This window comes from Peromyscus eremicus, unplaced genomic scaffold (genome assembly GCF_949786415.1).
Source record: "Peromyscus eremicus unplaced genomic scaffold, PerEre_H2_v1 PerEre#2#unplaced_62, whole genome shotgun sequence".
Lineage (NCBI taxonomy): Eukaryota > Metazoa > Chordata > Mammalia > Rodentia > Cricetidae > Peromyscus > Peromyscus eremicus.
This window is the reverse complement of record NW_026734305.1, coordinates 492,096-515,851: the sequence shown is the minus strand read 5'-3', so window position 1 is coordinate 515,851 and position 23,756 is coordinate 492,096. Positions and strand designations below refer to the sequence as shown.

The following is a 23,756-nucleotide window of genomic DNA, read 5'->3' as shown; positions in this document are numbered from 1 at the left end:
GGCTGCTGAGCAGACACTTCCTGCCCGGCACTGGGAAGGCTTGGGCAGATGGATCCTGAAATCAAGGACAGCCCGAAATCCTGTCTCAGCAACAACACCAAAACATCTCTTTGGCCAGAAACAAATGAAATCTCCTGTGGAGGAGACTGGCTCTACCCGGAGCCTCATAGCCCAATTTAATAGTAATTAAAATAATAAAGAGGTTTCCTGGTGGCAGTGGATTCGAACAAGAACAAATCCCAGGGTAATATCTGAAGATTGGAAGTTTTGAAAGCCTGGCACACCCTTTGCCTGTTTCCACATGTGTTTAACCATCTGTGAGCATGAGCGTGAGTGTGCATGTGTATGCATGAGCATGCTCAAACTAAATACAAAATGGAGGTTATTTTGAGATATTAAAAATTTGGAAAGTTTTTCTTCTTCCAAATGACATGTAAGTGCAGTAAATATGATGTAGGGCTAAAAAAAATTATACTTAGCTTGGCATTTTTGGGGATTAGCCCTATTTTGCCTGAGAGAAAATGAAGGTCAGAGCTACAGAGTGTGGGGGTCCTATCTGTGCCCTAGCAGGTGGCAGGACAGACAATGGTCTCGTGGCCCTGGAATGCTCAGTTTCTGCCATACAACTTCCCATGGGGGGGGGGGGTGCCTTGTCCACAGTCAGTCACCTAGTAATGGGGGAATGAGACTTAAATCCAATATCCCCCTTTCAAGCCAGCGCCTTACCACTGTGCCTTGGGGTGTCCACTGCTGTCCAGGAAGCTGCTAGCTCCTCCTGCTATTCTGGAAGCACTGTTATTTCTTATTTTCTTGTCTATTATTCATATTCTTGTACAGTAATGGGCATCGGGAGGGTGCCGAAACCCAGCTGGCAGAGGACTCCGCCTAGTGGAGGAGCCTAGGTCCTCTTTTCCTAAGGTCTTTGAGGCTGTAAGCTGGGATCACTCCTGGTTCTCAGGTGAAAAACTGAAATATCAAATGAATGATGGCAGGTAGTGACTGCACATCAAGACAAAACATCCACTCAGCTTCCACTATGTCCTCAATTAGGGCACAAGTCTCACAAGACACAAATACCATGTCACAGGACCCACCTCCCTCTGCCAAGGGGCATGAATGCCAAGGTCCCTAGTGGATCCTTAAAATGATGCTTCCCCCCCCTTTTCCCTTTGTTCTTTATGAAGTACACCTTCACAGCTGGATTTGTCTCGTGTGGCTCGTCGGTGACTCTCTTATCCGGCTATCTCGTGTGTTTGACATCTCTCACTCCTGGCATTTGTTGCTCTGCCCTAGCCAGTGCTGAGGGCCCATCTGCCTGAGCTGCTTCTGCCTGGAACTCTTCATCAGGACGGAAGCTGCGCCAGCAGCTGTAGTGATGATCCGCATGAATGCCAGCCCGTGGGTTTGGCTTCGTTCTCACGGAAACAGTCACACCTTCAAGGCGCATTCTAAAGCCAGAGCCCAGCACAGACGCAACAGTGGTGTTGGGGAGCCCACACCAGGAAGTGCACTTCTTAAGCGGGGCCAGTAAAAGGGGTGTTTCCACAAAGCCACGGCAAGACAAACAAATGAAAAGTTTTAAAAGTTTTATTTAACCCATGACACCGCGTTGTCTTCAGACTGGTGACAGCCTCAACAGGTATAGGAGGGAAGAGGGAACCTCAGAAGGGATGCCTCAGTTTCTTGGCAACATGGAGGTCCAGGTATTCATCCAGGAATCGGCTTGCTATGCCCAGCACAGCCAGAACAGTCAGCAAGGTCAAAGTCCCCGTGCTCAGCCTGAAACCAGTGATCCTGCAGGGTGAACATGAAGGGGTGAGGTGCAATGAGGACCCTGGGGTCCTGGTAACGGCTGCTCATTGGTGGAACTGCTCAGCACTTCAACAATAGACCGTTGGAAATGTTTAGCTCATCGTAAAAAGTAAAGGGAATGCCAAGCCCCTGAGGTCAACCAGCCCCCTGTCCAGCTCCCCCAACTAAAAATTCTAGAAACAGTGCAGAATTCTTGCTAGGATTTGCAGTTCTTGTGCAGTAAGCAGATTCAGACTTCCATTTTTTTTTTTTCTCATCTCGTGCCTAATTGTGTGGTCTGGCAAGACTGGCCTCAAGCAACGTGGGTCACTTTTGTCACCCATACTCCAAGTGTTCCTAATCCTCTCAGGAGCAGAAAACACATCTGCTGTACCTCACACAAACATGCCGTTAGCTGGTTCTCCTTACCGTTTGTCAGCAGCTTCCGCATAGCCCCAGAAGTACTTGTGACGGCCGTATAGGTACACAAGACCCAGACAGGTCGCAAAAACTGTGCAAGGAATAAAATAAAATGTATAGAATTTAATGAATGTTTCTCAAAATAAGGTGTGGAGACTGAAGAAGTAGTTTAAGAATATTTTCCTGACAAAATATATGTGCCCAGAATAAATAGTCCTTATAATAATAAAAGCAACTTTTCTAAATAAGTGAAATATTTGAATACACAGTTCACACAAGAAGGTAAATAAATGGGCCGGTAATCACATGAAAAATGTTTCGACACAATTTGAGGTCAGCAAACTGCTAATCACAAGCTGCAATGAGAGGCAGTGGCCCAGCGGGTAGACGCGAGCTTGCAGCTCAAGCCTGGCTGCTGAGGTCAAGCTCCAGGACTCAGGAGAGGAGGAAGGCCAGAGCAGATTCCACAGCGTTCCCTTTGAGCTCCATGTGGGCTCTGTGGCACACACGCCAACAAGCATAGAGCATGAACACACAAGTAATGATAATAAGTAAAAAAAAAAAAATCCATTTAAAAAGTTTTTAGACTACAGTGAGCTGTTACTTTCAAGTACCCAGCAGAATGGTTAGATTTTTTTTTAATTATTTTATTGGTTTTTTGTTTGGTTGGTTGTTTGGTTGATTGGTTGGTTTTTCAAGATATGGTTTCTCTCCTGACAGCCTTGGCTGTCCTGGAGCTCACTTTATAAACAAGAGCTGCCCTTGAACTCAGAGATCCACCTGTCACTGCCTCCTTGAGTGCTGGGATTAAAGGCATGCACCACCATGCCAGGCATGTCTAGACTTTTAAGACCAACAATGTAACATGGTGAGGATATAGAACAACTGGAATCAACACCCGTCATTGGTAGGATGCAAAATCACACAGCCAGTTTGGGGGAAGTTCTGGAAGCTTCATATGAAAGTAAAATATCATTTAACCCAACAATTCTATTCCTATGTATTTGCTGAAGAAACAGGAAGGCACATGTGCTTTAAAAAAGACCCATTGAAGAACATTCACAAAAACTATGATTGGTCGTCACAACTTTGAATTATGTATTCCTAGTAACCCAAAGATGGAATCGTCTGGAAGTTTATCATTGGGAGACTTGATAACCAGACACTGTAGTCATTTAGTACACTACCACTCCACAGTGAGTGAAAAGAAATGAAGCAGCATGGAGAATCGCAGTAGCACTTTGCTGTGGACTGATGCATTACACCTCGGTGCGGACTACATTATTCCCGTCACGTGAAGTTCAGGAATGGGAAAAACCAAACTGTGGAAAAATCAGAGCCATGAGAGGAGTGAGAATGAATGGGTGCAGGGGCACCTTCTTCAGTGGTGGCCACGTTACATACCTTGATAGGGAATTGATTCACACCAGTGTTAAACTCCATTGAACACCTAAGATCTGTAAACTTTACCACACGTAAGTTTTATCCCCAAAATACACAATGCACAATATTGATGTTGCCAGCATCCTGACCAGTCAAAATATTGATATCTTCTCGAAATGAGGCTCCTTCCTCAGCACCACGCAGATGCAAACTGAGTGTCTAGAGCCTCTGTCTGGGACTGTAACATGCTGTTACATTAAATTCACTATTTTACTTGGTCACCGAGACTTTTTTTAATTTCCTGTATATGCCAGGTCTTTTCTAAGGATTTGGTCAGCAGTTGCCTGCCTTTCTGAAGTTATTATTCTAGATCTGGAGCTATAGCTCAGTAGAGTGCTTGGCCAGCATGTTCGGTTCCTTGGGTTCGATCCTCAGCACCCCAAGAAGATAAAATGAAGAGAAAAAAACAACCTTCTTGTCTACCCATAACTGCTCCTTTGTATGACAGAGGTGCGTGCGTGTGTGTGTGTGTGTGTGTGTGTGTGTGTGTGTGTGTGTGTGTGTTGCATGATGTGCATGTTCATGGAAGCGTGTGTGCATGTGGAAGTACTTCCATGCACTTACATATTGAAGCCAGAGATTGATGTCAGGTATCATCCCCAGGCACTATCCCTACCCCTCTTTTACTTTGAGCCAGGGTCTCTCGTTGAGCTTGGGGCTCACTGGTCAGAGCCTGTCTCCCTGCTTGCCGCTGGGTTACAGATGCCTGTGCTTCCGTGCCAGGCTCTCTGTGTGGATGCTGGGGTCAGAACTCAAGTCTTTGTAGCCGGCACTCTAAGGGCTGAGTCATCTCACCAGCCCCTGACGGCGTTTTATTCTATCAATAGAGAAGACAAGAGATGGAGACAGGAAAATTGCAGGCTTGGAAGTGTTATGAAAAAGCTGAGGGGCAATGTGGGCCAGAAGGGAACTGGAGGAGTGCTGTCTTCTTAGAAAGGGCTCTGGAGGGTACTGTTGAGGGAGGAGGCACCAAAGGATGGGAACAAGGGAGCTCAGAGTAGCGGAAGAGCTGCCTGGCACCTGAGGATGTTAAGATGCTGGGCATGCTCTCTGTTGAGAATTACTGTCCCAACCTACTGAATTATTCCCCCCAAAGCCAATGAGCAGCCAGAGGCAGCTTCGGAGGCAACTTACTTTGAGAGAGAAAAGAATGATGATACCCAATAACCCTTTCCTGCTAGGCGATCGGCCTCATTCAGGCCATCATGGGAAAACCCGAGGGGTCAAGCGACAGAATCAGGATTCCATTATCTAAAGGCACTTCCCTTATTAGTTGTTAATATGCCCTTAGATGAAAAGGAACAGCCACTTTCTCTCGTGCCATTAAGGAACAAAAGGGTGAGTTGAGTAAAGTTTAAAAGTCATTCTCTAAAGGTCATTGTATCTGAAATTCCTCGGTTGACAGTAAAAACTACAAGAAAGAGATTGATGAAGGTTCCCTGGAAGCAGCTGGATTTTAGTTTATTTAAATCTTAGCAATCAAATGCATACCCAAATGAGGCCATGACAGTTACCAGGAATCAAAGGGGATTCTATTTCCCCAGCTAGGGTGTCCATACAGGTCCAACCCCCAAATACGTGGGTGCATGAAGCCCTCAGCTCACCAAGGAAGCCTCAGCCAAACAGAGAGGGTCTGCTTGCAGATTTGCTGCGTTCAAAGTGCAGTACCACGTCCTTCTGACCCCTGGGACAAGTATCGATAGACCTGCTCTGCCTTTGAGTGGAAGATTTTCTCCACGTTGGTGAATATCAGGTTGGACAATCTAACATTTGTGTGACTCGGTTTCCTCATATGTAAAATGGGAATCAATTCTTGACCCTGTTTCATATGAAAGTTTTAAATCCTCCAAGTCTATGAGCTTCAGAAAATGACCTGGCACACAGTAACTGTTCCATAAACATGGCTGTTGTGAGAATGAGTTGCTTTCTGTGTTCTGATCCTTTGGTTAAATTAGATTATTAGATTTGAAGACAAGGTTCGTGTCACTTTTATCCTTGGGTATCTAGCATATAGTTTATTTCAAGTTGTGTATGGTCTATAGCCACATATACGAACCCTATTTCATCTCAGATGTTTATGCTGAGGAGTAGGAGGACGTTCAGACCCAAACTCTTGGCTTTATACATGCCAAGCAAGTATTCATCCACTGAGCTACATTAACCTTTACTTTGTTGTGGTTGTTGTTGCTGCCATATTTACATCCCAATCAAAGTTTCCTCCCCTTCCCCTCTTCCCAGTTCCTCCCCTCACCCCACCCCATCCACTCCTCCTTCACTGTTTCTCTTCAGATACAGTCAGGACTCCCATGGGTATCAGCCAGCTATGGTATATCAAGTTGCAGTGAAGCTGGGCCCCTCCTCCTCTATTAGGCTGGATAGGTAATACAGTAGGAAGAATGGGTCCAAAGGGCAGGCGGCAGAGTCAGAGACAGCCCCTGCTCTCAGTGTTAGGAGTCTCACACGAAGACCAAGGTATGCAACTGTCACATGTATGCACAGGACCTAGGTCAGTCCCATGCAGGCTCCCTGGTTGTTGATTCAGTCTCTGTGAGCCCGTATGAGCCCAGGTTAGTTGTAACCCCTACTTTTTGAGCCGGAGTCTTACTGTGCAGCTCTGCCTCTAGATTCTGAGTGCTGGAATCTCAGGTATTTCCACTATATCAAACTGCTAGTGTTCGGGTTTGTTTTTTAACTGTTGAACTGAATCACATTGAAGCCGTGTCAGCACACCTATAACTTGGATGTACACAGGCATTGCTTCTTGTATTTACAGTCATTTCCAGCATCAGCAGCTGTATGGTCATCTATCTGCCCTTAATCGCGTTGAAACCCCATACTCATCTTTGGAATGAGTTGACGTGTTCTTATAATTACCTTGATTGAAATACCACCCAGCCATCCACAGTGTTACGAGGAATGCGGAGTAAAACTCCAAACAGTTTTGTCTGCAGGGGGACAAAAAAATAAAGAGGAAGTTTAATTCATGGAGAAACATACACTAATGTATCGACTTTCCATCGGCAGGTGAGCATTCAACCTGTTCACACAAAAATAATACCAGAACTTACATTGGAAAGTTAAAGGATCCTTCTGTGTAAAGAGTCTTTCAAGGTGAACCTCCAACATTGCTCAAACGGCAGTGCTGGGCCCAAACTCATTCTCCTACACACAGATTGTCACTAGTGGAGCAAGTCATGGTTCTTTTCCAGAAGACAGGCCTCCAGAGCCTGAATGCCATTCTGTGCCTTATCCAAGTGACTCAGGAGGCTACTTGATTCCTATTAAACAGATTTCTGCTTTAAAATTCCCTGATACCCATAACTTTCAACTTCAGTCACTCAGAACATTCAGGTGGTCTTTAAATAATTCCCCTAAAACCTTCTGAAGTAAAGAAATGATGCATTTAATTCTCATTCTCTGTGGTGGGAAGGTAAGACCCAAGAGCCAGTTGACTGGCGTGCTTTGAAGATCACTGACAGGTCTTGCAGAGGACCCGAGTTCATTTCCCAGCACCCACATGGCAGTTCACCACCGTCTGTAACTTCTGGCTTCTGAGGGCCCCAGGCACACAAGTGCTGCCCAGATATACATGCAGGCAAAACAATCATAGACACCAAGTAAAAATCCAAATTAGTAGACGGCAGCACCGAATTGCCTCCACATGTGGGAAACTCAGATGGAAATCTAGATACTATTTTAAGCACAAGGGAATAGTTCTCCAGGATCTACAATTAACTCCTCTGTACTTAGCAGAAAAGGAGAAGGATGAGACGCAATAGGTGTAAGGTTAGCTCAGTCTCACTAACAGAGAGTGCAACCAGAGAACACAGAGTTCCCAGTAGTCATTTTAACATCACTGGAAGCCATGGAACAATAATGTGTGATTTCTGAGCCAGGTGATACATGCCTGTCATCTCAGCTATTTGGGAAGCTGGGGCAGGTTTGTACATTCAAGTCCCGCCTGGACTACAGAGTGAGTTCAAGGCCAACCTGAGCAGCTTAGTGAGACCTTGTCTCAAAATGAACATGGCAGGGCGGGGCGGGGGGGTGGGGGGGGGGGAGCTGTGGCTGGAGAAGAGGACCTGAGTTCAGATCCCAACAACCATGTCAAGCAGCTCATAACCACCTGTAACTCCAGATCCTGGATACTCAGTGCCCTCTTCTTGCCCCATAGGCACCCATACACACGTGCATGTATACACAGACCACACATACACATAAATAAAAATAGTAATCAAGTATTTTTTTTAAGAGTTGAGATGTTGCCGGGCGGTGGTGGCACACACCTTTAATCCCAGCACTCGGGAGGCAGAGCCAGGCAGATCTCTGTGAGTTCGAGGCCAGCCTGGTCTATAGAGTGAGATCCAGGAGAGGCTCCAAAGCTACACAGAGAAACCCTGTCTCAAAAAAAAAAAAAAAAAGAGTCGGGATGTTTCTTAGTGTTGGGGTGTTTTCCTAGCATGTGCAAGGCTCTAAATTCAATCCCTACCCCCTCTATGGAAATGAGAAAAGTGAACAGTTGACGAATTCCACCTGCACATACCAGCCATGGCTGCCGCAGAATCCTGAAGCACAGGTGGGAAGTCCTAACCTCGCCAACTGAAGCAGTGAGGACCCCCTTTTGCTCTCCAGGGGCCTGGAAATGGGAAATGAACGGTTCCATTGTAGAAACCCTTTTCTTTTCTCGTCACGTCATTTCTTTAAGGCCTGAAAGGCCATGAGTGGCCCAAGGAAGCCTCTCATGAAGCTTAGCACAAGCCAGAGGAGCAGCCCTCTGGTACACGGAGAAATGACTAAGATGGTTTTTTTCTCTGCATCCTTGGCATGATTTTCCTTTTGATGGTTTCATAAGTTTGTAAGTAGCTATGATAGGTTAAGTGGAAAGATACTTCTACATTTCCGTAGGAAGAATAATGACAGTTAGCTAAAAATAAGAACCTATTTCTCAGCATTTTCCTTTCCTTGGCTAGATCCATAGAATCTTTTCCAGGGAACAAAAGAGAACAGTACGGGAGGGTTCTAACCCTTTCCACGGTCAGTGCGACTTCCTGGCCCTTTCTGGAAACATCCCACAATTGCACTGTCCTTTATTAAGTTTCATGATACACCCTAAATTACTCCAGATGAGTTTTTCCACATCTTCTTATTCAAAATTGGCTGTGACATTTTAAACACTTCAGAAGCATCATCCACAAAAGACTATTTGCAGGACTTTCTTTGCAGTGAATTAATGACCTTGGTGTCACATTTGAGGAGCAGAGATACTACCCAGAGCCTCCTAGCCACACCCCAGTTCCACTATAGGGAGAAAGAACGGTCTGGGAGCCTGTGGTCTCTTTGGGGTCTGTCCACAGAGGCTGACATGCTGATGTGCTTTTGTGCCCTTGCCTGAAAGAGGAAGAAAGCCCCTTGGAAGAAAAGAGAAATAAGAATGGAGGAGCTGTTGTGGGTCTTTCCCTGCTGCTCAAGCTGGAGAACTCCTCAGCAGAGAACAGCGTGGGTGTGGATGGGTGACCTTTGTGAAGGCTTAGTGAGACTCCAGACGCAAGCAGTACCAGGCCTCGGGTGACAAGGCACAGTTGGAGAGAGGACCCTGAACTTTACTTCCTCCCACTGCCGCACCCCGAGCAGTCCCAGGATTTGGCCCAGTGTCTTAGATGGGGTTTCTGTTGCTGCAATGGAAACACCCCGACCAAAAAGCAAGTTGGGGAGGAAAGGGTTTCTTCGGCTTACACTTCAGCATTGCTGTTCATCACTGAAGGAAGTCAGGACAGGAGCTTGCACAGGGCAGGATCCTGGAGGCAGGAGCTGATGCAGAGGTCACGGAGAGGCGCTGCTTACTGCCTTGCTCCCATGGCTTGCTCAGCCTGCTTTCTCATAGAACATAAGACCTCCAGTCCAGGGATGGCATCACCTGCGATAGGCTGGGCCCTCCCCCACTGATCACTAATTAAGAAAATGCCTTACAGGCTGGCCGACAGCCTGATCTTAGGAAGGCATTTTCTCAGTTGAGGTTCCCTCCCTTCAGATAACTCTAGCTTGTATTGAGCTGACAGAAAACTAGCCAGGACACCCAGGTATGGACAATGCTCCAGAACCCAAAGAGAGTACCATGTACACTGAGGCCCGACATTTAGCTGATTGAAGCTGGGACTGGGTCACTGGGAACACCCCAACTGCCAGAGGTAATCAAGAAGATGGAAGTGTGGGAGCTAAGATGCAGGGTGAGCAGAGAGGGTGGTTAGAGGCTGTTGAGATCGGGCAAGAGTTGATTGAAGCTCCATGTGTGGTCATGGAAAGGAAAAGCCGAGAGTCCCAGGGCAGGTGACTCTGTATTCTGCATCTTTACCCCCCAAGGAATGGGTCCCTTGTCCCCTTACCAACAAGAGTCACTCCTGGACTCCCCCAGCCTCATGTCCTTTGTAGACATGCCTCAAGCCTGGGTTCCTCGAAAATGCCGTGTGTCGTTTGCTTTTGTCGTAGCCATGACGAAGTGTCCGACAAAAACAACTGAAGGAAGGAAGAAGGACTTGTTTTGTCTCACAGTTCGAGGGGACAGTCTGCCACAGCAGGGAGAGCCTGGTGACAGCCATGGAGCACCTGGTTATATCGCCTCCCCAGCCAACAAGCAGAGAAAGAGGAATGTGGCTAGCTCAGCTAACATCTTCCTTATCACCTTTAATTTAGACCGGGACCACAGCCCACGGGATGGTGCCACGCACATCCAGGGTGGGTCCGCCCCCCTCAGTTAGACCTCTCGGGAAACAGCTTCAAACAAGCTAGAGGTGTGTCTCCTGAGTGTTTTCAAATCCAGACCACGTACAAGGAACAGCCTTCATACGCGCATCTTCATCCGTTTCCCATACCGTCTTCCAGACATTGAAAATAACTCTCTGACTGCAGGCTGGGGTCCCTGCTATCTCCTGCTGTCTGCCTTGGTAGTGTTGCTTTACCTTGAAACACCTGGAGTCCCGTTCTATCTGCTCATGATCAGAGGTACCTTTCTCCCACCAGCAGTACCTCTGAGACCCTGAAAGCTCCCACAGCATGATGATAAAGCGTGGTGTGACTCATGGTAACCACTACTGTAAACTGTCAGCAGATACGCTTAAGTTAAGGGAATCGAATACAGAAAACTCCTATACCGCTGGTGATGATTATCTGCATCCTATCCCCTCCCCTGCATGTCCACATAGGGAAAAAAATGGGCTGTGTCGAGTCATTTTCTGATCACAGACCCCATTGCACAATAACCCTGAGTTCTTTGCACATTGACGCCCCTGTAGAAATACAGGGGAGGGGGCCATTTATTGTTTTAAGCAGATGTCACCAAGGGCATCAAATTCTACACCAGGGAGAGAACCTGAAAAGGTCTTCATTCGAGGGCCAGTAGGGGGAGCAAGTGTCCTGCTTGGCCTGAACTTTTGATGCTTTTTAGAGCGTGGAACTTTCATTTCTGAAACCAGTACAGACCCTGGTACACTGCCCTGGTTTGTCTGGTGCCAAAATATTTTAGGATACGTGGGGCTTAAGGGAGAAAATGGGAAAAGCCTGAGAAAAACTGAAACCACTGGGCACTGTGATGATCACGTGGGCTCTGTGTGTCTCCACATGATGGAGCCGCGGCTGCAGGCTGTGCCTTGCCCAGGGTAATTCCAGCTTGCAAGCAGCCTTTGGCTCCATGTCGAGTGCACATGCCGAGGAAAATAGCTCTGGGTCCACCCACAGATACCACCAGCTGTCCAGTTCCGCCCATGGAGCACAGACTGAGAGCAAATTCAACCTACGAGCTCAAAGGTAGCACTTTTAAGTTTATCAAAATAAAGCAGGAGCGTATGTGTGCCTGGGGAGATTCAAACCATATTAGAAATCACAGGCCCAAGACTTGTCAATCACACTAGACCAATGAAAGATGTAACACCCTCACCTGAACCCCATAAAAGGACACCTAGCACCGCCCATCAATTAGTTATCAAACCATCTGCTCTGTGCATCTAGGGACCCACAAGCAGAGAACTCTGGCTGTCCCCTGGACTTCAGCTGGGCATGACCCCTATTGCCTCAAGCAGTCCATGCTCACTCAAATTGCTGTAGTCAGGCCTGTGTGTCATCTCTAGTGTCCTACCCCTTTGGAGCTCAGCCACGTGACCCTGTGTGGCAGGACTCTGCATACCTTCAGCAGCTGTCCAGCTGGGTTCCCTGATGTCACATCTGATCACGTATGGCAACTCTCTTTGCATCTGTATCGGCTCTCTGCCTCCAGCAAAGCCTCCAGGGACTCTGTGGTCTTCCTAACCTTTTTGTAATCATTCTGTAGGATATGTGCTATAATGTGTGATCTCCGAGTTGATAATAGTAATTAACATTGAAGTAAAAGAACTTGCTGCTGCCAATGGCCAGCTAAGAAGGCAAAACCAGGACTGCTTGGCAAACAGCAGGCCACAAAATGATGCAGCTTGTGAATTCACTGTTCAATGCCTCTGACACTGTGGAACATCCAAATGTGTCTGCTCTGTTTCTGGCAGGATGCACTCACATCATCCTCAGGGATACTCTGGTAGAGACTGACACTAGGCAGTTAACACTGCTGAAAGACCCCATTGCCCTGTTGTCAGGGGGCCTGGGCCGCTGGACATGTAGACATGTGGCCCCTGAAAACTCACACCTGGGTCTAAGAGCTGGGAGCTGGGAGACCCTCTGATCCAAGTAGACTACAAAGTCTTGGTCATGTTTGGAGTTGGGGGGGGGGTATCAAATTGTGGCTGTGCAGTTCCAAACCTGGTCATTTCTAAAATGTGAGTCTCCACACCTTTCTGATCATAGTGTGAGCTCCACGAAAGTACATACACCTGTGTCCTCCATCAGAACGCTGCTGAGGCTCTATCGGGACCCATAGATGCCCAGCCTTCTTTTTAATGGAAAGTGAGAGAAGTTAAATATGTCACCTCTGGGCCACCTGGTTAAGTAATTGTTATATCATATTCCCCTTTTATAGCCACAGACAGAAAGAGGACTGAGGACCTGGGTGGAGAAGCCTGGACCTCTGTGACTATGCCAAAGTCACCCCCACAGGGACACCCAGAGAGATCAGGGGACCAAGACATAAACTTCCATTGTGTTAAACCTCTGAGAATGTGGGACACTCAACTAGAAAATAATGTTGTATGTGTTATAGAAGACAGAGAACAAAAAAGATGGGATTCTAAGAATACATATAAATAGAAGTAGGTTACTTAGAAGCAGGAGCTAGCTCACTGTAAGTAGTAAGAGAAAAGAACCTATAGTGAAAAGCTTGTTTTGATAACAAATATTATGGTGGAAACAGGGAACAGACAGAGGGATGATAGGAAGGTTAGGCTTAACCAGTGAAGTTGGGGGACACTGGGGAGAATAAACAAGATGGCTAGCAACCAGGAGGCCACCAAGTAGATCAGATGAGAGCAAGGACGGGCTCTGAGCCAGAGTCAGCAGGCCAGCTGGCTCCTCTGAAGCCCCAGCCCCACCCTGATGCTTGGAGAACATGTGCAAGGCATGGCTGCCCTTGCACATGACAAAGTGAACTGTGGGTAAGAATGGCTTCTAACGAGAAACGTCCACCTCGTGTAGAAAGGGTACCACCCCTAGACCACCCTACACACAAGATCGCAGCCCCGTCCATGAGCAAGAAGAAAGACAGCAGATCCATCTTGGCAGCTGTGAATCAAGGCGCTCATGAAAATATGATAGAAAAGACAGCGTGGTTTAATTAACAGCCGCTGGACACCTGCAAGGTCCATGGCCAGCAGGCTAAGGGCGATCACAGTCAAGGTCAGCAGCTAATGAAGGGTAAGTCCGAGATGGACAGAGGAAGGATTTCAGACACCCTTAACTAGGTGGGCAGTGAGCAAACAGCGTTATCATCTCCCTGGTAAGGTCAGGGGGCATGCACGGAGGGGGCGGAGCCTGTTGGCTCTGCCCATGATAGCCCAGAAAACCAACAAATTGCAAAAGAAATTACATCGGTCATTGTCTCATTTCTGCCGTAAGTCCTATAAAAACTCCTACATAAAACGATTTGATGATCTCTTTTTTCCTCTCTGGGAACTCCTCCCACTGTCAGGAATTTTTCTCACTTTTCCCCTAGTGACCTTCAGTAAAGCTCACTTCCCTTTGATAACCCCCACCCATGTCCACGTTTTAATCTTCGTCCGTGTGAAACAAGGGACTCAGGAACCACTGTCTCGGGTTGACTTACAGTGACCACTGACGTTCCAACACCCATTGTGGTGGTTTGAAGATAATGGCCCCCATAGGCTCGTCTGTTTGAATGCTTGGTCCCTAGTTGGTGGAACTATTTAGGAAGGATTAGGAAGTGTGGCCTTGTTGGAGGAGTGTCACTGGGTTGGGGGGGGGGGTGAGGTTTTAAAAGCCCATGCCAGGCCAGTTAGCTCTCTCTGTGTCCTACTTGTGGATCAAGACGCAAGCAAGCTCTCAGCTACTGCTCCAGCGCCATGCCCGCCTGCCACTGCCATGATCCCCACCACGATGGTCATGGACTCTAAGCCTCTGGAACCGTTAGCCCCAGTAAAGCCTTTCCTCTGTAAGTTGCCTTGATCATGGTGTTTTATCACAGCAGTAGAAAAATAACTAAGACACCCTAAGGCCCTGGGTCATGCCCACTTGGGCCAAGAAAGGTCCCATCATTCTCAAAAACTACATCACTTAGGTAACCCTCTTGGTGCAAGGGAAGCCTCTGTGTGTGAAATTTTTCTCAGCACCTCTTCTAGTTGATAGATTCTTGCACGTACAACACAAACTTCTGTGTTCAACAACCTCGTTCCGAAAAGCTGGAGATGGGGACATTCTCAAAGGGCATGAACTTCTGCATGCAACAACCTCATTCCGAAAAGCTGGGGAGGGCAATGTTCTCAAAAGGGAAAACCTGGCCAACCCTAGAACCTTTCTAACTCTGTGGTCATTGTAGGAAAGCTTTTAAAATAAGAAGAGGCCAGGCATTTGAAGGAGGCTTTTAAAACCTTTCCTTTTTCCAGGTTCTTTCTCTGCTTCCTTTCTCCCGTGTCTGTTCTACTGACTCACTTTGACTCAGCAGCTGCAAACTCCAAAGTGTCCAGCCCTGGTCTGTGAACTTTGGAAAGCAAGAAGGCCTTTGAATTCTGACCCGAGCAGACAAGTCAGAGCAACAGCTCGTCATGTCCAGAGAAGGCCTCTGGGGTGAGAAAGGGACTGTTAGAGGTCATGCATAAGCAGATACCTATCTAACTTGCTCCTTATAGGATGGGCTTTCTGGTGATCCAGGAACTGAGAAGGCTGAAACAGGAATTTCAGGTCAACCTGAGCTACACAGTGAGAGCCTCAATTAATTAACTTAACTAATTAAATTGTTCCTTTTAGGGGAAGTCCCCGATGGGAATACAGCAGGAGATGGACCCTGGCAGCAGCCAGCAACTGCCACCCAGCAACTGAGCTGCTGTAGACGGAGGATGAACACATGAAGGTCCAAGACTTACAGCTCTGCAGATCCCCCTGCCTGTCACTCAACTCACCACTGAGTCATTCAGTATCTTGGGCATCCTCTTTATATAACTCGATGGATGAAGGGCATTGTAGGGCTTCCAGCTAATACCCAGGATTGTGAGCTTCCTCAGAAATGCTCAGGCCAGAGAGATGGCACAGCTGTGGCTGTGTGCCCACCTTAATGTCCAGCTCTGTAAAGGACAGACATGGTCTACTGGGGGCTTGCTGGCTGCCAGCCTGGGTCTGGGATCAGTGAAATGCTATGTCTGAAAGGAATAGAGTGGAGCATGATAGAGCAGGACACCTGACGGCCTCCCCTGCCCCCGTGTGTGCACGTGTGTGGACTGCATAGTGAGATCCCGCTTTAAAACAAAAACATAGAGTCAACGAAATTTTTTTTAAAAAAAGATAAAAACGGCATGGTCTGTAAGAAGGCTCGGTGAGTTAAAGTGCTCACTGCGAAAGCCTGAGTTCAATCCCCAGGGTAGGAAAGAACTAAATCCTGAGCTTGCTCCTCTGACCGACACACAGGTGCTGTGGCACACACACACACACACACACACACACACACACACACACACACACACACACTAATAGAATAAACAACAGATACAAACTACAGAGAGGAAACATAGGCTAATACCTCTGGAGTAGCTGGATTCACGACGAGCCGGTTTGCGTGTGTGAAGGTGAATTAGGGTCTGGAACTCAAGTGTTCAGCATTAAACAGAGCAAAGCTGTCCTTCAGTCCTACCTACGCAGCACCAACAAAGCCACTGTGGTCCATTAGACTGGCAGCATTTGTACTTTGGGATCCAGGCTTATACGTTACAATAAAATTTTTTGTCTAACAGAAACAACCAAAGAATTTTTTTTTTGAGTTTTTGAGAAAAGAAGCAGCAATATTGGAGCTTACTTCCCCGACCCCAAGAAAAATAGAGAGGATGTTTCATAGTGTGGCTCCAACATGGGAAAGGACTGGTCAGTTTTTCATCTCCCTTGCCTATGAAGACAGACTCGAAGGGAAAGCATTGACAGCACTGACTCTTTTACATTGTGTGTGTGTGTGTGTGTGTGTGTGTGTGTGTGTGTGTGTGTCTATGTCTGTGTGTCTGTGTGTCTGTGTGTCTATGTGTATGTGTGTAGGTCCACAGGCCTGTGTGCATGTGATAGTCAGAGGACATTCAGCAGGCATCAGTTCCCGGCTGCCATCTTGTGGATTCTGGGAATCAAACTTAGGCCTTACCCACTGAGCCACCTCTCTGGCCCAGGAAATGTGTTGAAACTGCAACACTAACAATTTACCATTTGGACCAATTTTCTAGACTTTACCAAAGCCTTCAATCTAAAGCCACCAAGGCATTTGAATTAGGATAGCTTTTTTTGTTTGTTTGTTTTTTTGTTTTTGTTTTTTGTTTTTCGAGACAGAGTTTCTCTGTGTAGCTTTGCGCCTTTCCTGGATCTCGCTTTGTAGACCAGGCTGGCCTCGAACTCATGGAGATCCTCCTGCCTCTGCCTCCCGAGTGCTGGGATTAAAGGCGTGCACCACCACCGCCCGGCAGGATAGCATTTTTTTAAGTTTTAGCAATAACATAAAAAATGGCCCGGGGTGAAGTTGTGGCTGCTGTTCTTACGATTTTTAAAAATTGTATTGTGACACGGGAAAAACTCCAGTCATCTCCAAGGCTTCTCCCTGGATGGAGGGTAAAGGGCTTAGGGAAGGAAGTCTGGCCAGCAACCCCGGTGTGCCAGGACACCATCACGGCCATCTCTGCTGATGCTCCCAGCCTGAAGAGGCCTGCTGCAAGAGACACACTGAAGCCGCTCTCAGAGGATGTCGAAGATGCTGGTGTGCTGTGATTTCTAACCAGAGAAAGACTGAGCAGTGCCTTTGGGCACTTTGGCCATGCTGAGGGCTGTGTGGTAGAGGGAAGTGCAGGGAACAGCGGCATTTCTGTGAAAGTCAACGACACCTAACGAGATTCCATGCTTCAGCCCAGGACAAGAATAAACAGAGTGTGCTCCTTCCTCGGAACTCAAGGAAGTCACTGTGGAAGAGAATAATAAAGAGCCAAGCTGGCTTTGCGAAGACTTAGGGAGTCCTGTCAGGGACCTCACATAAAGTCTACCTTCCATGCTCCCGACAAATAGAATCTGAATTAGCCAGACTTGTCCTGAACCTTAGAAATCAAGGCAAGAACTTGACCAATGCCAGAGACAGTCCAAGAAGAAATACAGGCAATGGGATAGGACTGCCCCAATTGCCCCCTCCATCAGAGACAGTCCAAGAAGAAATACAGGCAATGGGATAGGACTGCCCCAACTGCCCCCTCCATCAGAGACAGTCCAAGAAGAAATACAGGCAATGGGATAGGACTGCCCCAATTGCCCCCTCCATCAGAGACAGTCCAAGAAGAAATACAGGCAATGGGATAGGACTGCCCCAATTGCCCCCTCCATCAAGCTACCTCTTGGCTCCAAATCCCCCTTGATAGTACAAGGGTTTAGTTTTAGGGTTCTTGTTTTGTTTTGGTGGGAGATGTTGTTGAGGTTTGGTTGTTTGGTTTGGTTTGGTTTGGTTTGGTTTGGTCTGGGGTTGGTTTGGGTTTTGGGTTTTGGGGTTTTGAGACAGAGTTTCTCTGTGTAGTCCTGGCTGTCCTGGAACTCACTCTGTAGACCAGGCTGGCCTTGAACTCAGAGATCTGCCCGCCTCTGCTTCCGGGGTGCTGGAACTAAAGGCATGCACCACCACTCCTGGCTGTGAGCATTTTCTTTGAACCCTGTGTCTGTTCCACCATGGTTAAGCAAACAAACAAATTAAGTTCTGACAAATGAAGTGAGCTTGTGTACTTCTTTTATAAACAACATCTTCAGAGAAACATTTGGAAATGGTGTCCAGCTTTAATTCCAGGATGGAAGGAGCCCAGTTACAGAAGAGGAGGGGGAAGACATGGACTTGAAAGAGAGTCATGTGAGGAACCAATGAGGATGAAAGGGAACCCAGAAGTGGCCCTCAGCTCTAACCTGCAGGAAGCCTCCCACACCCAGACTCGGCTCTCCGTTCAATAGGGGCAAAGTGAGGGGAGCTGAGATCTCCCCCCAAGGTGACTTTGTAAATAGCTTGTGACTCTGAGAGCAGGAACCTATCACTGGCCCCACCTTCAGCTGCCGCACACGCCACTTACTAGTTTTCTATAAATCAGTTGTCGCGGTTGGTTGGTTTGGGGGCTTGTTTAGTCTCTTTTGTGGTTTTCTCTTGTTGGGGGTCTGTGGTTTTGTGGTGCAACCCAAGGCAATCTGTACACAAGGCAATCACTTCACCACTGAGCTCTGTCCCCAACTCTTGGTCACAGGGTCTCACTGTGTAATTCAGGCCTTGCTTATGGCAGCCACCCTAATTCAAATTGCGGTCCATCCCGACTCACGTGGCTGCATCCCATCTCAGACTCTCATATGAGGTTTTCAGAGCACAAACCTCTCTCTGTCAAGGAAATCCGATTGGTGTCCATCTTTGGTCTTCCTTGGTTGTGTGCGCCAAAAGGGCGAGGGCTCTTGGTTTGTTCATTGAGACAAGCTAAGCCATAGTTTAGGGAGATACTCATAAATATTTAACATGTATTTTTGCTTAAGGTGTGAAATGAAAGTCAGAGTTCAAAACAGATAATAACTTGAACATGAAGACCATAAGGACTTGGGAAATTGAAGTAGGGAGGACTCACCTGGTGGGGTTTGATAGTATTAAAATTTGTTAAATATTATTTAAACAGAAATGATGATAGGGAATTTTTTAAGTGATTAATGAAATCCTCAAATGGAAAAGAACAAATTGTGCTCAGGAGCCCCAAGGACATAATGATTTAACATCATCAACAGCAGCAATAGAACAGCAGAAAGCAAAAATAAGCTCCTGGAGTTGGAATGGTTATCTCTGAAAATCGTTCAGCTGGTGAAAAGTAGGCATTTGGGAATTCTCCAGAATGAACGAGAGCCCCCAAATAGGAGAACTTAAGATAAAAGAAAACTAAAGAATCAACTCAAGAACAACTAGCATGTTTGAGAAAAGAAAGAAAACACGAAAAAGAAATTGGGGGGGGGGTGTTTTTTTTTTTTAATCTCTGGGACAGAAGGACATGAGTTTCTGGTCCATAACGAGGCCTGCTCTGGGGTTCAGCATGATGTAATGCAGAAGAGTTCTGTGGGGCACAGAGCAGCCCAGAGCCTCTCAACTGTCCCCATACCACATGGCAAGGCCTGGAAGAGAAGTGTCAACAATATCCAAAGATATGACAAAGTGATGAAGCAATCGTCTCACAATTCTGAAGGTGTAAGGTTTTTAATATGGATATATGTACCTACCCAGGCCCTCAGTGATGTGAGGCTGGGGGTAGGCTGTATCCAAACAGGACAAGCCTCAAAATTCTGCAGACCTGAGATCCTCTCAGTAAGCTTCTAGACATGGTGTGTTAGCATGAATCTGAAGTTTCCCCACAGGCCCATGTGTTACAGAGTTGGTGGTGTAATCTTCAGGAAATGGACGTGGTAGGAGGGTGTGGGTCACTGGTGGTATACCCTTGAAGGGGATGCTGGGGCCTAGACTCTTTTTTGCATCTTCCCATAAGGTGAGCAGGGTTTGTCCTACCACATGCTTCCACCAGGATGTGTGTACCATCCATGTCCAAAGCAATAGACCCAACAGAGCAGGACATCTAAAACTGAACCAAAATCAGTCTTTCTTCTCTGTAAGTTGTTGATCTCATGTACTGACCACTGTAACAGGAAGCTAACAAACATGCTCCACTAAAAGAAGAGACAAAAATAATTGGAATCCAGGTAGCAGGTGATCCAAATCCAGACAGTATAAAGCAAATCCTGGGAGGGCAACGGGAAGACCCGGGATAACAGCCATATGGTAGCTCTAAAGAGCATCCTCTGTACTGTAGTGGAACGGGGGGGATTCAGGCAGACTGACTCAAAGCGGGAAAAGAATGTTAGCGGACAGCCAGTGCATCTGAAAGTGCTCAGAGGAGAAACTCAACTCTATAGAAGAATTAAGAACGAAACCAAGGCAGCAAAGAAGCAATTATTAGTCCTAAGAAAAATAAGACCTGCACAAGAAGGAAATGTGATCACAGTATAGTATGCAGCTCCACTGCCAATATCGTTTACTTAATCACAATGGTACAAACACCAGCTCCAGGTTTAACGCAACAAAATGACAGGACTAAGAAGAGAGAATAATGTGACATTCTTTCATAAAAGGACCTAAACTAGCAAGGCCTGGAACTGTGGACCAGTAAACAGCAGTGAGATCACAGTGTTGGCGCGCACAAGGGACAGCGACTTGTAATGAGGCTCATCATGCCGCTCTGTTTCCAGGCTGTGCACAGGCTGATAGAGCAAACATTTACTTTTAGGTGTAAAACACACTGGCACCAAACCAACACTTGCTACTTGACGTACCAAAAGTATTTAAAGACAGCTAGGATGGGAATGACTTCTCCTTGTATGGTTTGATGTTACTTGAAACGGTCTTGTGGGCTTTCCCAGTACACTTTGAAGCCAAGGGAGAGCTCAGTCTATGAAATCAAGAGTCTGACCAAGAGACCATGTTGTCAGCCCAAGGGTCTTGCCTCACCAAACTGAATTCAAGGTGCAATTTTTTAATAGCCAAAATGAGACAAGAACTATACAAGAAAATATAGATGAACCTTAGTCATGGACATAAGAGAAATCCTAAGTACTAATGAAAGAACCCAGCAGTGAGCAAGTATTGATAAAGGCAATAAAGGTTTCCAAAGCACTAGGCTTTGGGGTGAAATATAAAGGTTATCCTAACTTCTACAGGAAAGTGCACAGTGTTGATGGCAGAAGGCAGACAGCACAGGATGATCAAAACCACTGAGAATTCATGTAACTCAGAACAGCTCATTCTTACATGCTTCGGATTTTAGGAAATGGTTCTTGGAGAAATTGGCAGAAGAAGAAAAGAAATTATGAAATAGTTCCACTTGAATCTACTGAACCCTCTTGGGGCTGGAGAGGTCTCTTGGATCAAGCTACCATGCTTGAGAGACACCGCCACTCTTCCCAAGCTGCAGCCTTGGGTAAACAGACCAACCCTACTAGACCTGTACTAAAGTTGGGTAGATAATGTACACTGGATGTTTCTTGATAGTGGAACCCGAGCCTGGTGCACAGTGACTTGTCATGGCTGCTAACCGAAAATGAACTTAGGACCTTCTCTATTATTCATTCCCCTAATCAGAATCTGTCTGTCTGTGGCTGGCCTGCCTGTTTCTGGATATTTGATTGCACTGTGAACTCCCAAAACTGTATTAATAAAATCAACCTTGGATCATGGCGTGGAGCCAGCAACTAGTTGGCAGGAATTAGCCATAAAGATTACAGAGGCACCAGGAAGGCGGATAGAGAGAGGCACAGGAAGGAGCAGGAGGGATGTAAAGATTCATGGGCCTTTTGTGGTTTGAGATGAGTAGAGAGATGGGTCTCTGGCCAAAAAGGAAGGTCCACTGGATACTTCCTGGCCTCTCTGAGCTAGCAGGTTTTCACTCCAACATCTGACATCTCCCGAGTCTTTATTGGTAAAGAGCAACTTAGTTAAAAACAATACCTGCCTATGTGAGAAGCATTACTTACTGAGCACGAAATATTCTCTCAAACTCCCGGGACCCTGTGACTGCTGGGGGTGCAATCTTGTATTTTGATCTTGCTCGTCCAACATTCACAGTAAAATACACTGTAAGGAGAAGGGATGTTGTGTTAAAGTGTGGCCCATCACTGGTCATAAGCAAAGTGTGAGTACAGTTGGGTACCATGACGACCTGCTAGAGATCATCCAATGAAACAGACTGGCCAGTGAGCCCCAGGGACCTGGCTGTCTCTGCCTCCTTAGCACTGGGAAGGCAAGCCTGCACCCCCGTGCCTAGCTCGTTTTGTTTTGTTTTTACATGCGTCCTGGGGAATCACACTCAAGTCCATGTGTTTGCAAAGCTAGTTCTTTACCACCTGAATTATCTCCCAGCTCCCTCATCTCCTCTTTACTTCATAATTACCTCCTGGCATCTATCATTTCCTTTCCCATTATCTCCCCCAATTTCGTGTCCTTATTTGTTGCCTCAAACACGACTTGGTCTCACTTTAATATCTCAACATCCACTTCTGACTCACTGATGTTTTGAAAATCTCACACCGAGTTTGTGGCTTCTGTCTCCACGGAAGCGTGAGTACTCGTGGAGGAGCTTTTTCCTCCTGACTCAGAGCATACTTCCCTTGGACAGGAAGTCAGGGCTGAGCCTGGCTTAGGAAGGGTTCCCTTCGTGGGCTCCTGTCCTTCCCGTTGACTCCCAGTTAGCTGTGGCTTAGGGGTTAAACTATGAAAATGGACACCCTAAGTGTGTGCTGGCTGAGGACTGAAACAATCCGGAAAGTAAGGGGTGGGCACTGATTCCTTCCAAACTTTCTGGGTAGTGTAATTATGGACAAGCAAGTAACTCATGAGCCCAACTGGAACCCAAAAAGGGGGGAAGCTGTCTATTAAGAAAATACTGGAAATGGCCACGACTTTCTGGCCACCACTGGCTGCAGTCCCACCCCTGTGCTGTTACCATGGCTTCTGATTTGTTTCACGGCCCTGAAGGAAACACCTAGGGACTGAAAACAATGAAGGCTGTGTGCTCCTGGACTGACCAATGAGGAGTGACGAAAGAACAGAGGCCTTGAAAAGGGCTTGTGAATGAGCAAACACTCCCCTAACCCTAACCCTAACCCCAACCCCAACCCCAACCCCAACCCTAACCCCAACCCCAACCCCAACCCTAACCCAATGCAGTTCAGTTTCTCTCAACACTGTGACCTGCAACCAGTAGGCACCTGTCTGCCACACCAGCCAATGTGAGAACTTTGCTCAGTAAATGGGAGAGGTATGTGACGACCCACAATGGGAAGGAATATCTGGGCTTGGTGTCAGCTCCAGGGTAAAAGCCCCAATCTACTCTGCGCCCAGGGCCTCAGGAAGATCATGGCTGTCGCTGGCACACAATGACTGTGGACACGTCATTTCACCCATTCTGTGGAAAGACTGAATTTCTCTTCTCACACATGTGGGCACAATCACCTTTGTTTTGCCCATCTTTCCTCTTTCCTGGGGTGGGGGTGGGGATGCTTGTGTGCTAGGGATGGTGAAGGAGGACCCTCCCCCCACTGCTGATGACCACTGGGTCACAGATGGATCCTTCCCTGGGGAAGCTGCTTCTCCACTCCGCAGCTTCTCTCTGCAGGTAAGAGGTTCAGGATAGGAACAGTGTTCAGGACCTATTCTGGGCCAGCCACCATGGAGGCACTTCCTACTCAGAAGCCTGTTTAACTTCCTGTGCTGAGGACATGGAAGAGCAGAATACCCTGCTTGGGAGCTGGACCAGACAGGTATGGGTGGGTTTGCCTTAAAAGCCTGAACTGTTAGTACCTTGACACAAGGTGTCCTGATTCTGTGAACAACACTGTTGTTGTTCTGTTGAAGTGGCCAGCTAGGCAGTATCTCTCTGTCTCTCTGTCTCTGTCTCTCTCTGTGC

The 23,756-nt window shown here is 47.0% G+C and overlaps 1 protein-coding gene across 1 annotated transcript in view; it reads right to left on the bottom strand.

Moving 5' to 3' along the window:
- Positions 1 to 1,608: 1,608 nt before the first annotated feature.
- The window catches only part of Mgst2 (microsomal glutathione S-transferase 2), a 23,640-nt gene continuing 1,492 nt past the window's right edge, over positions 1,609 to 23,756 (bottom strand). The window contains exons 2-5 of the mRNA XM_059252479.1: positions 21,826 to 21,925; positions 6,529 to 6,599; positions 2,221 to 2,302; positions 1,609 to 1,794 (exon numbers count right to left, since the gene is read on the bottom strand). Coding sequence (XP_059108462.1) covers positions 1,662 to 1,794; positions 2,221 to 2,302; positions 6,529 to 6,599; positions 21,826 to 21,925 — 386 coding nt within the window. The 3' untranslated portion in view covers positions 1,609 to 1,661. The remainder of the gene's footprint in view (positions 1,795 to 2,220; positions 2,303 to 6,528; positions 6,600 to 21,825; positions 21,926 to 23,756) is intronic.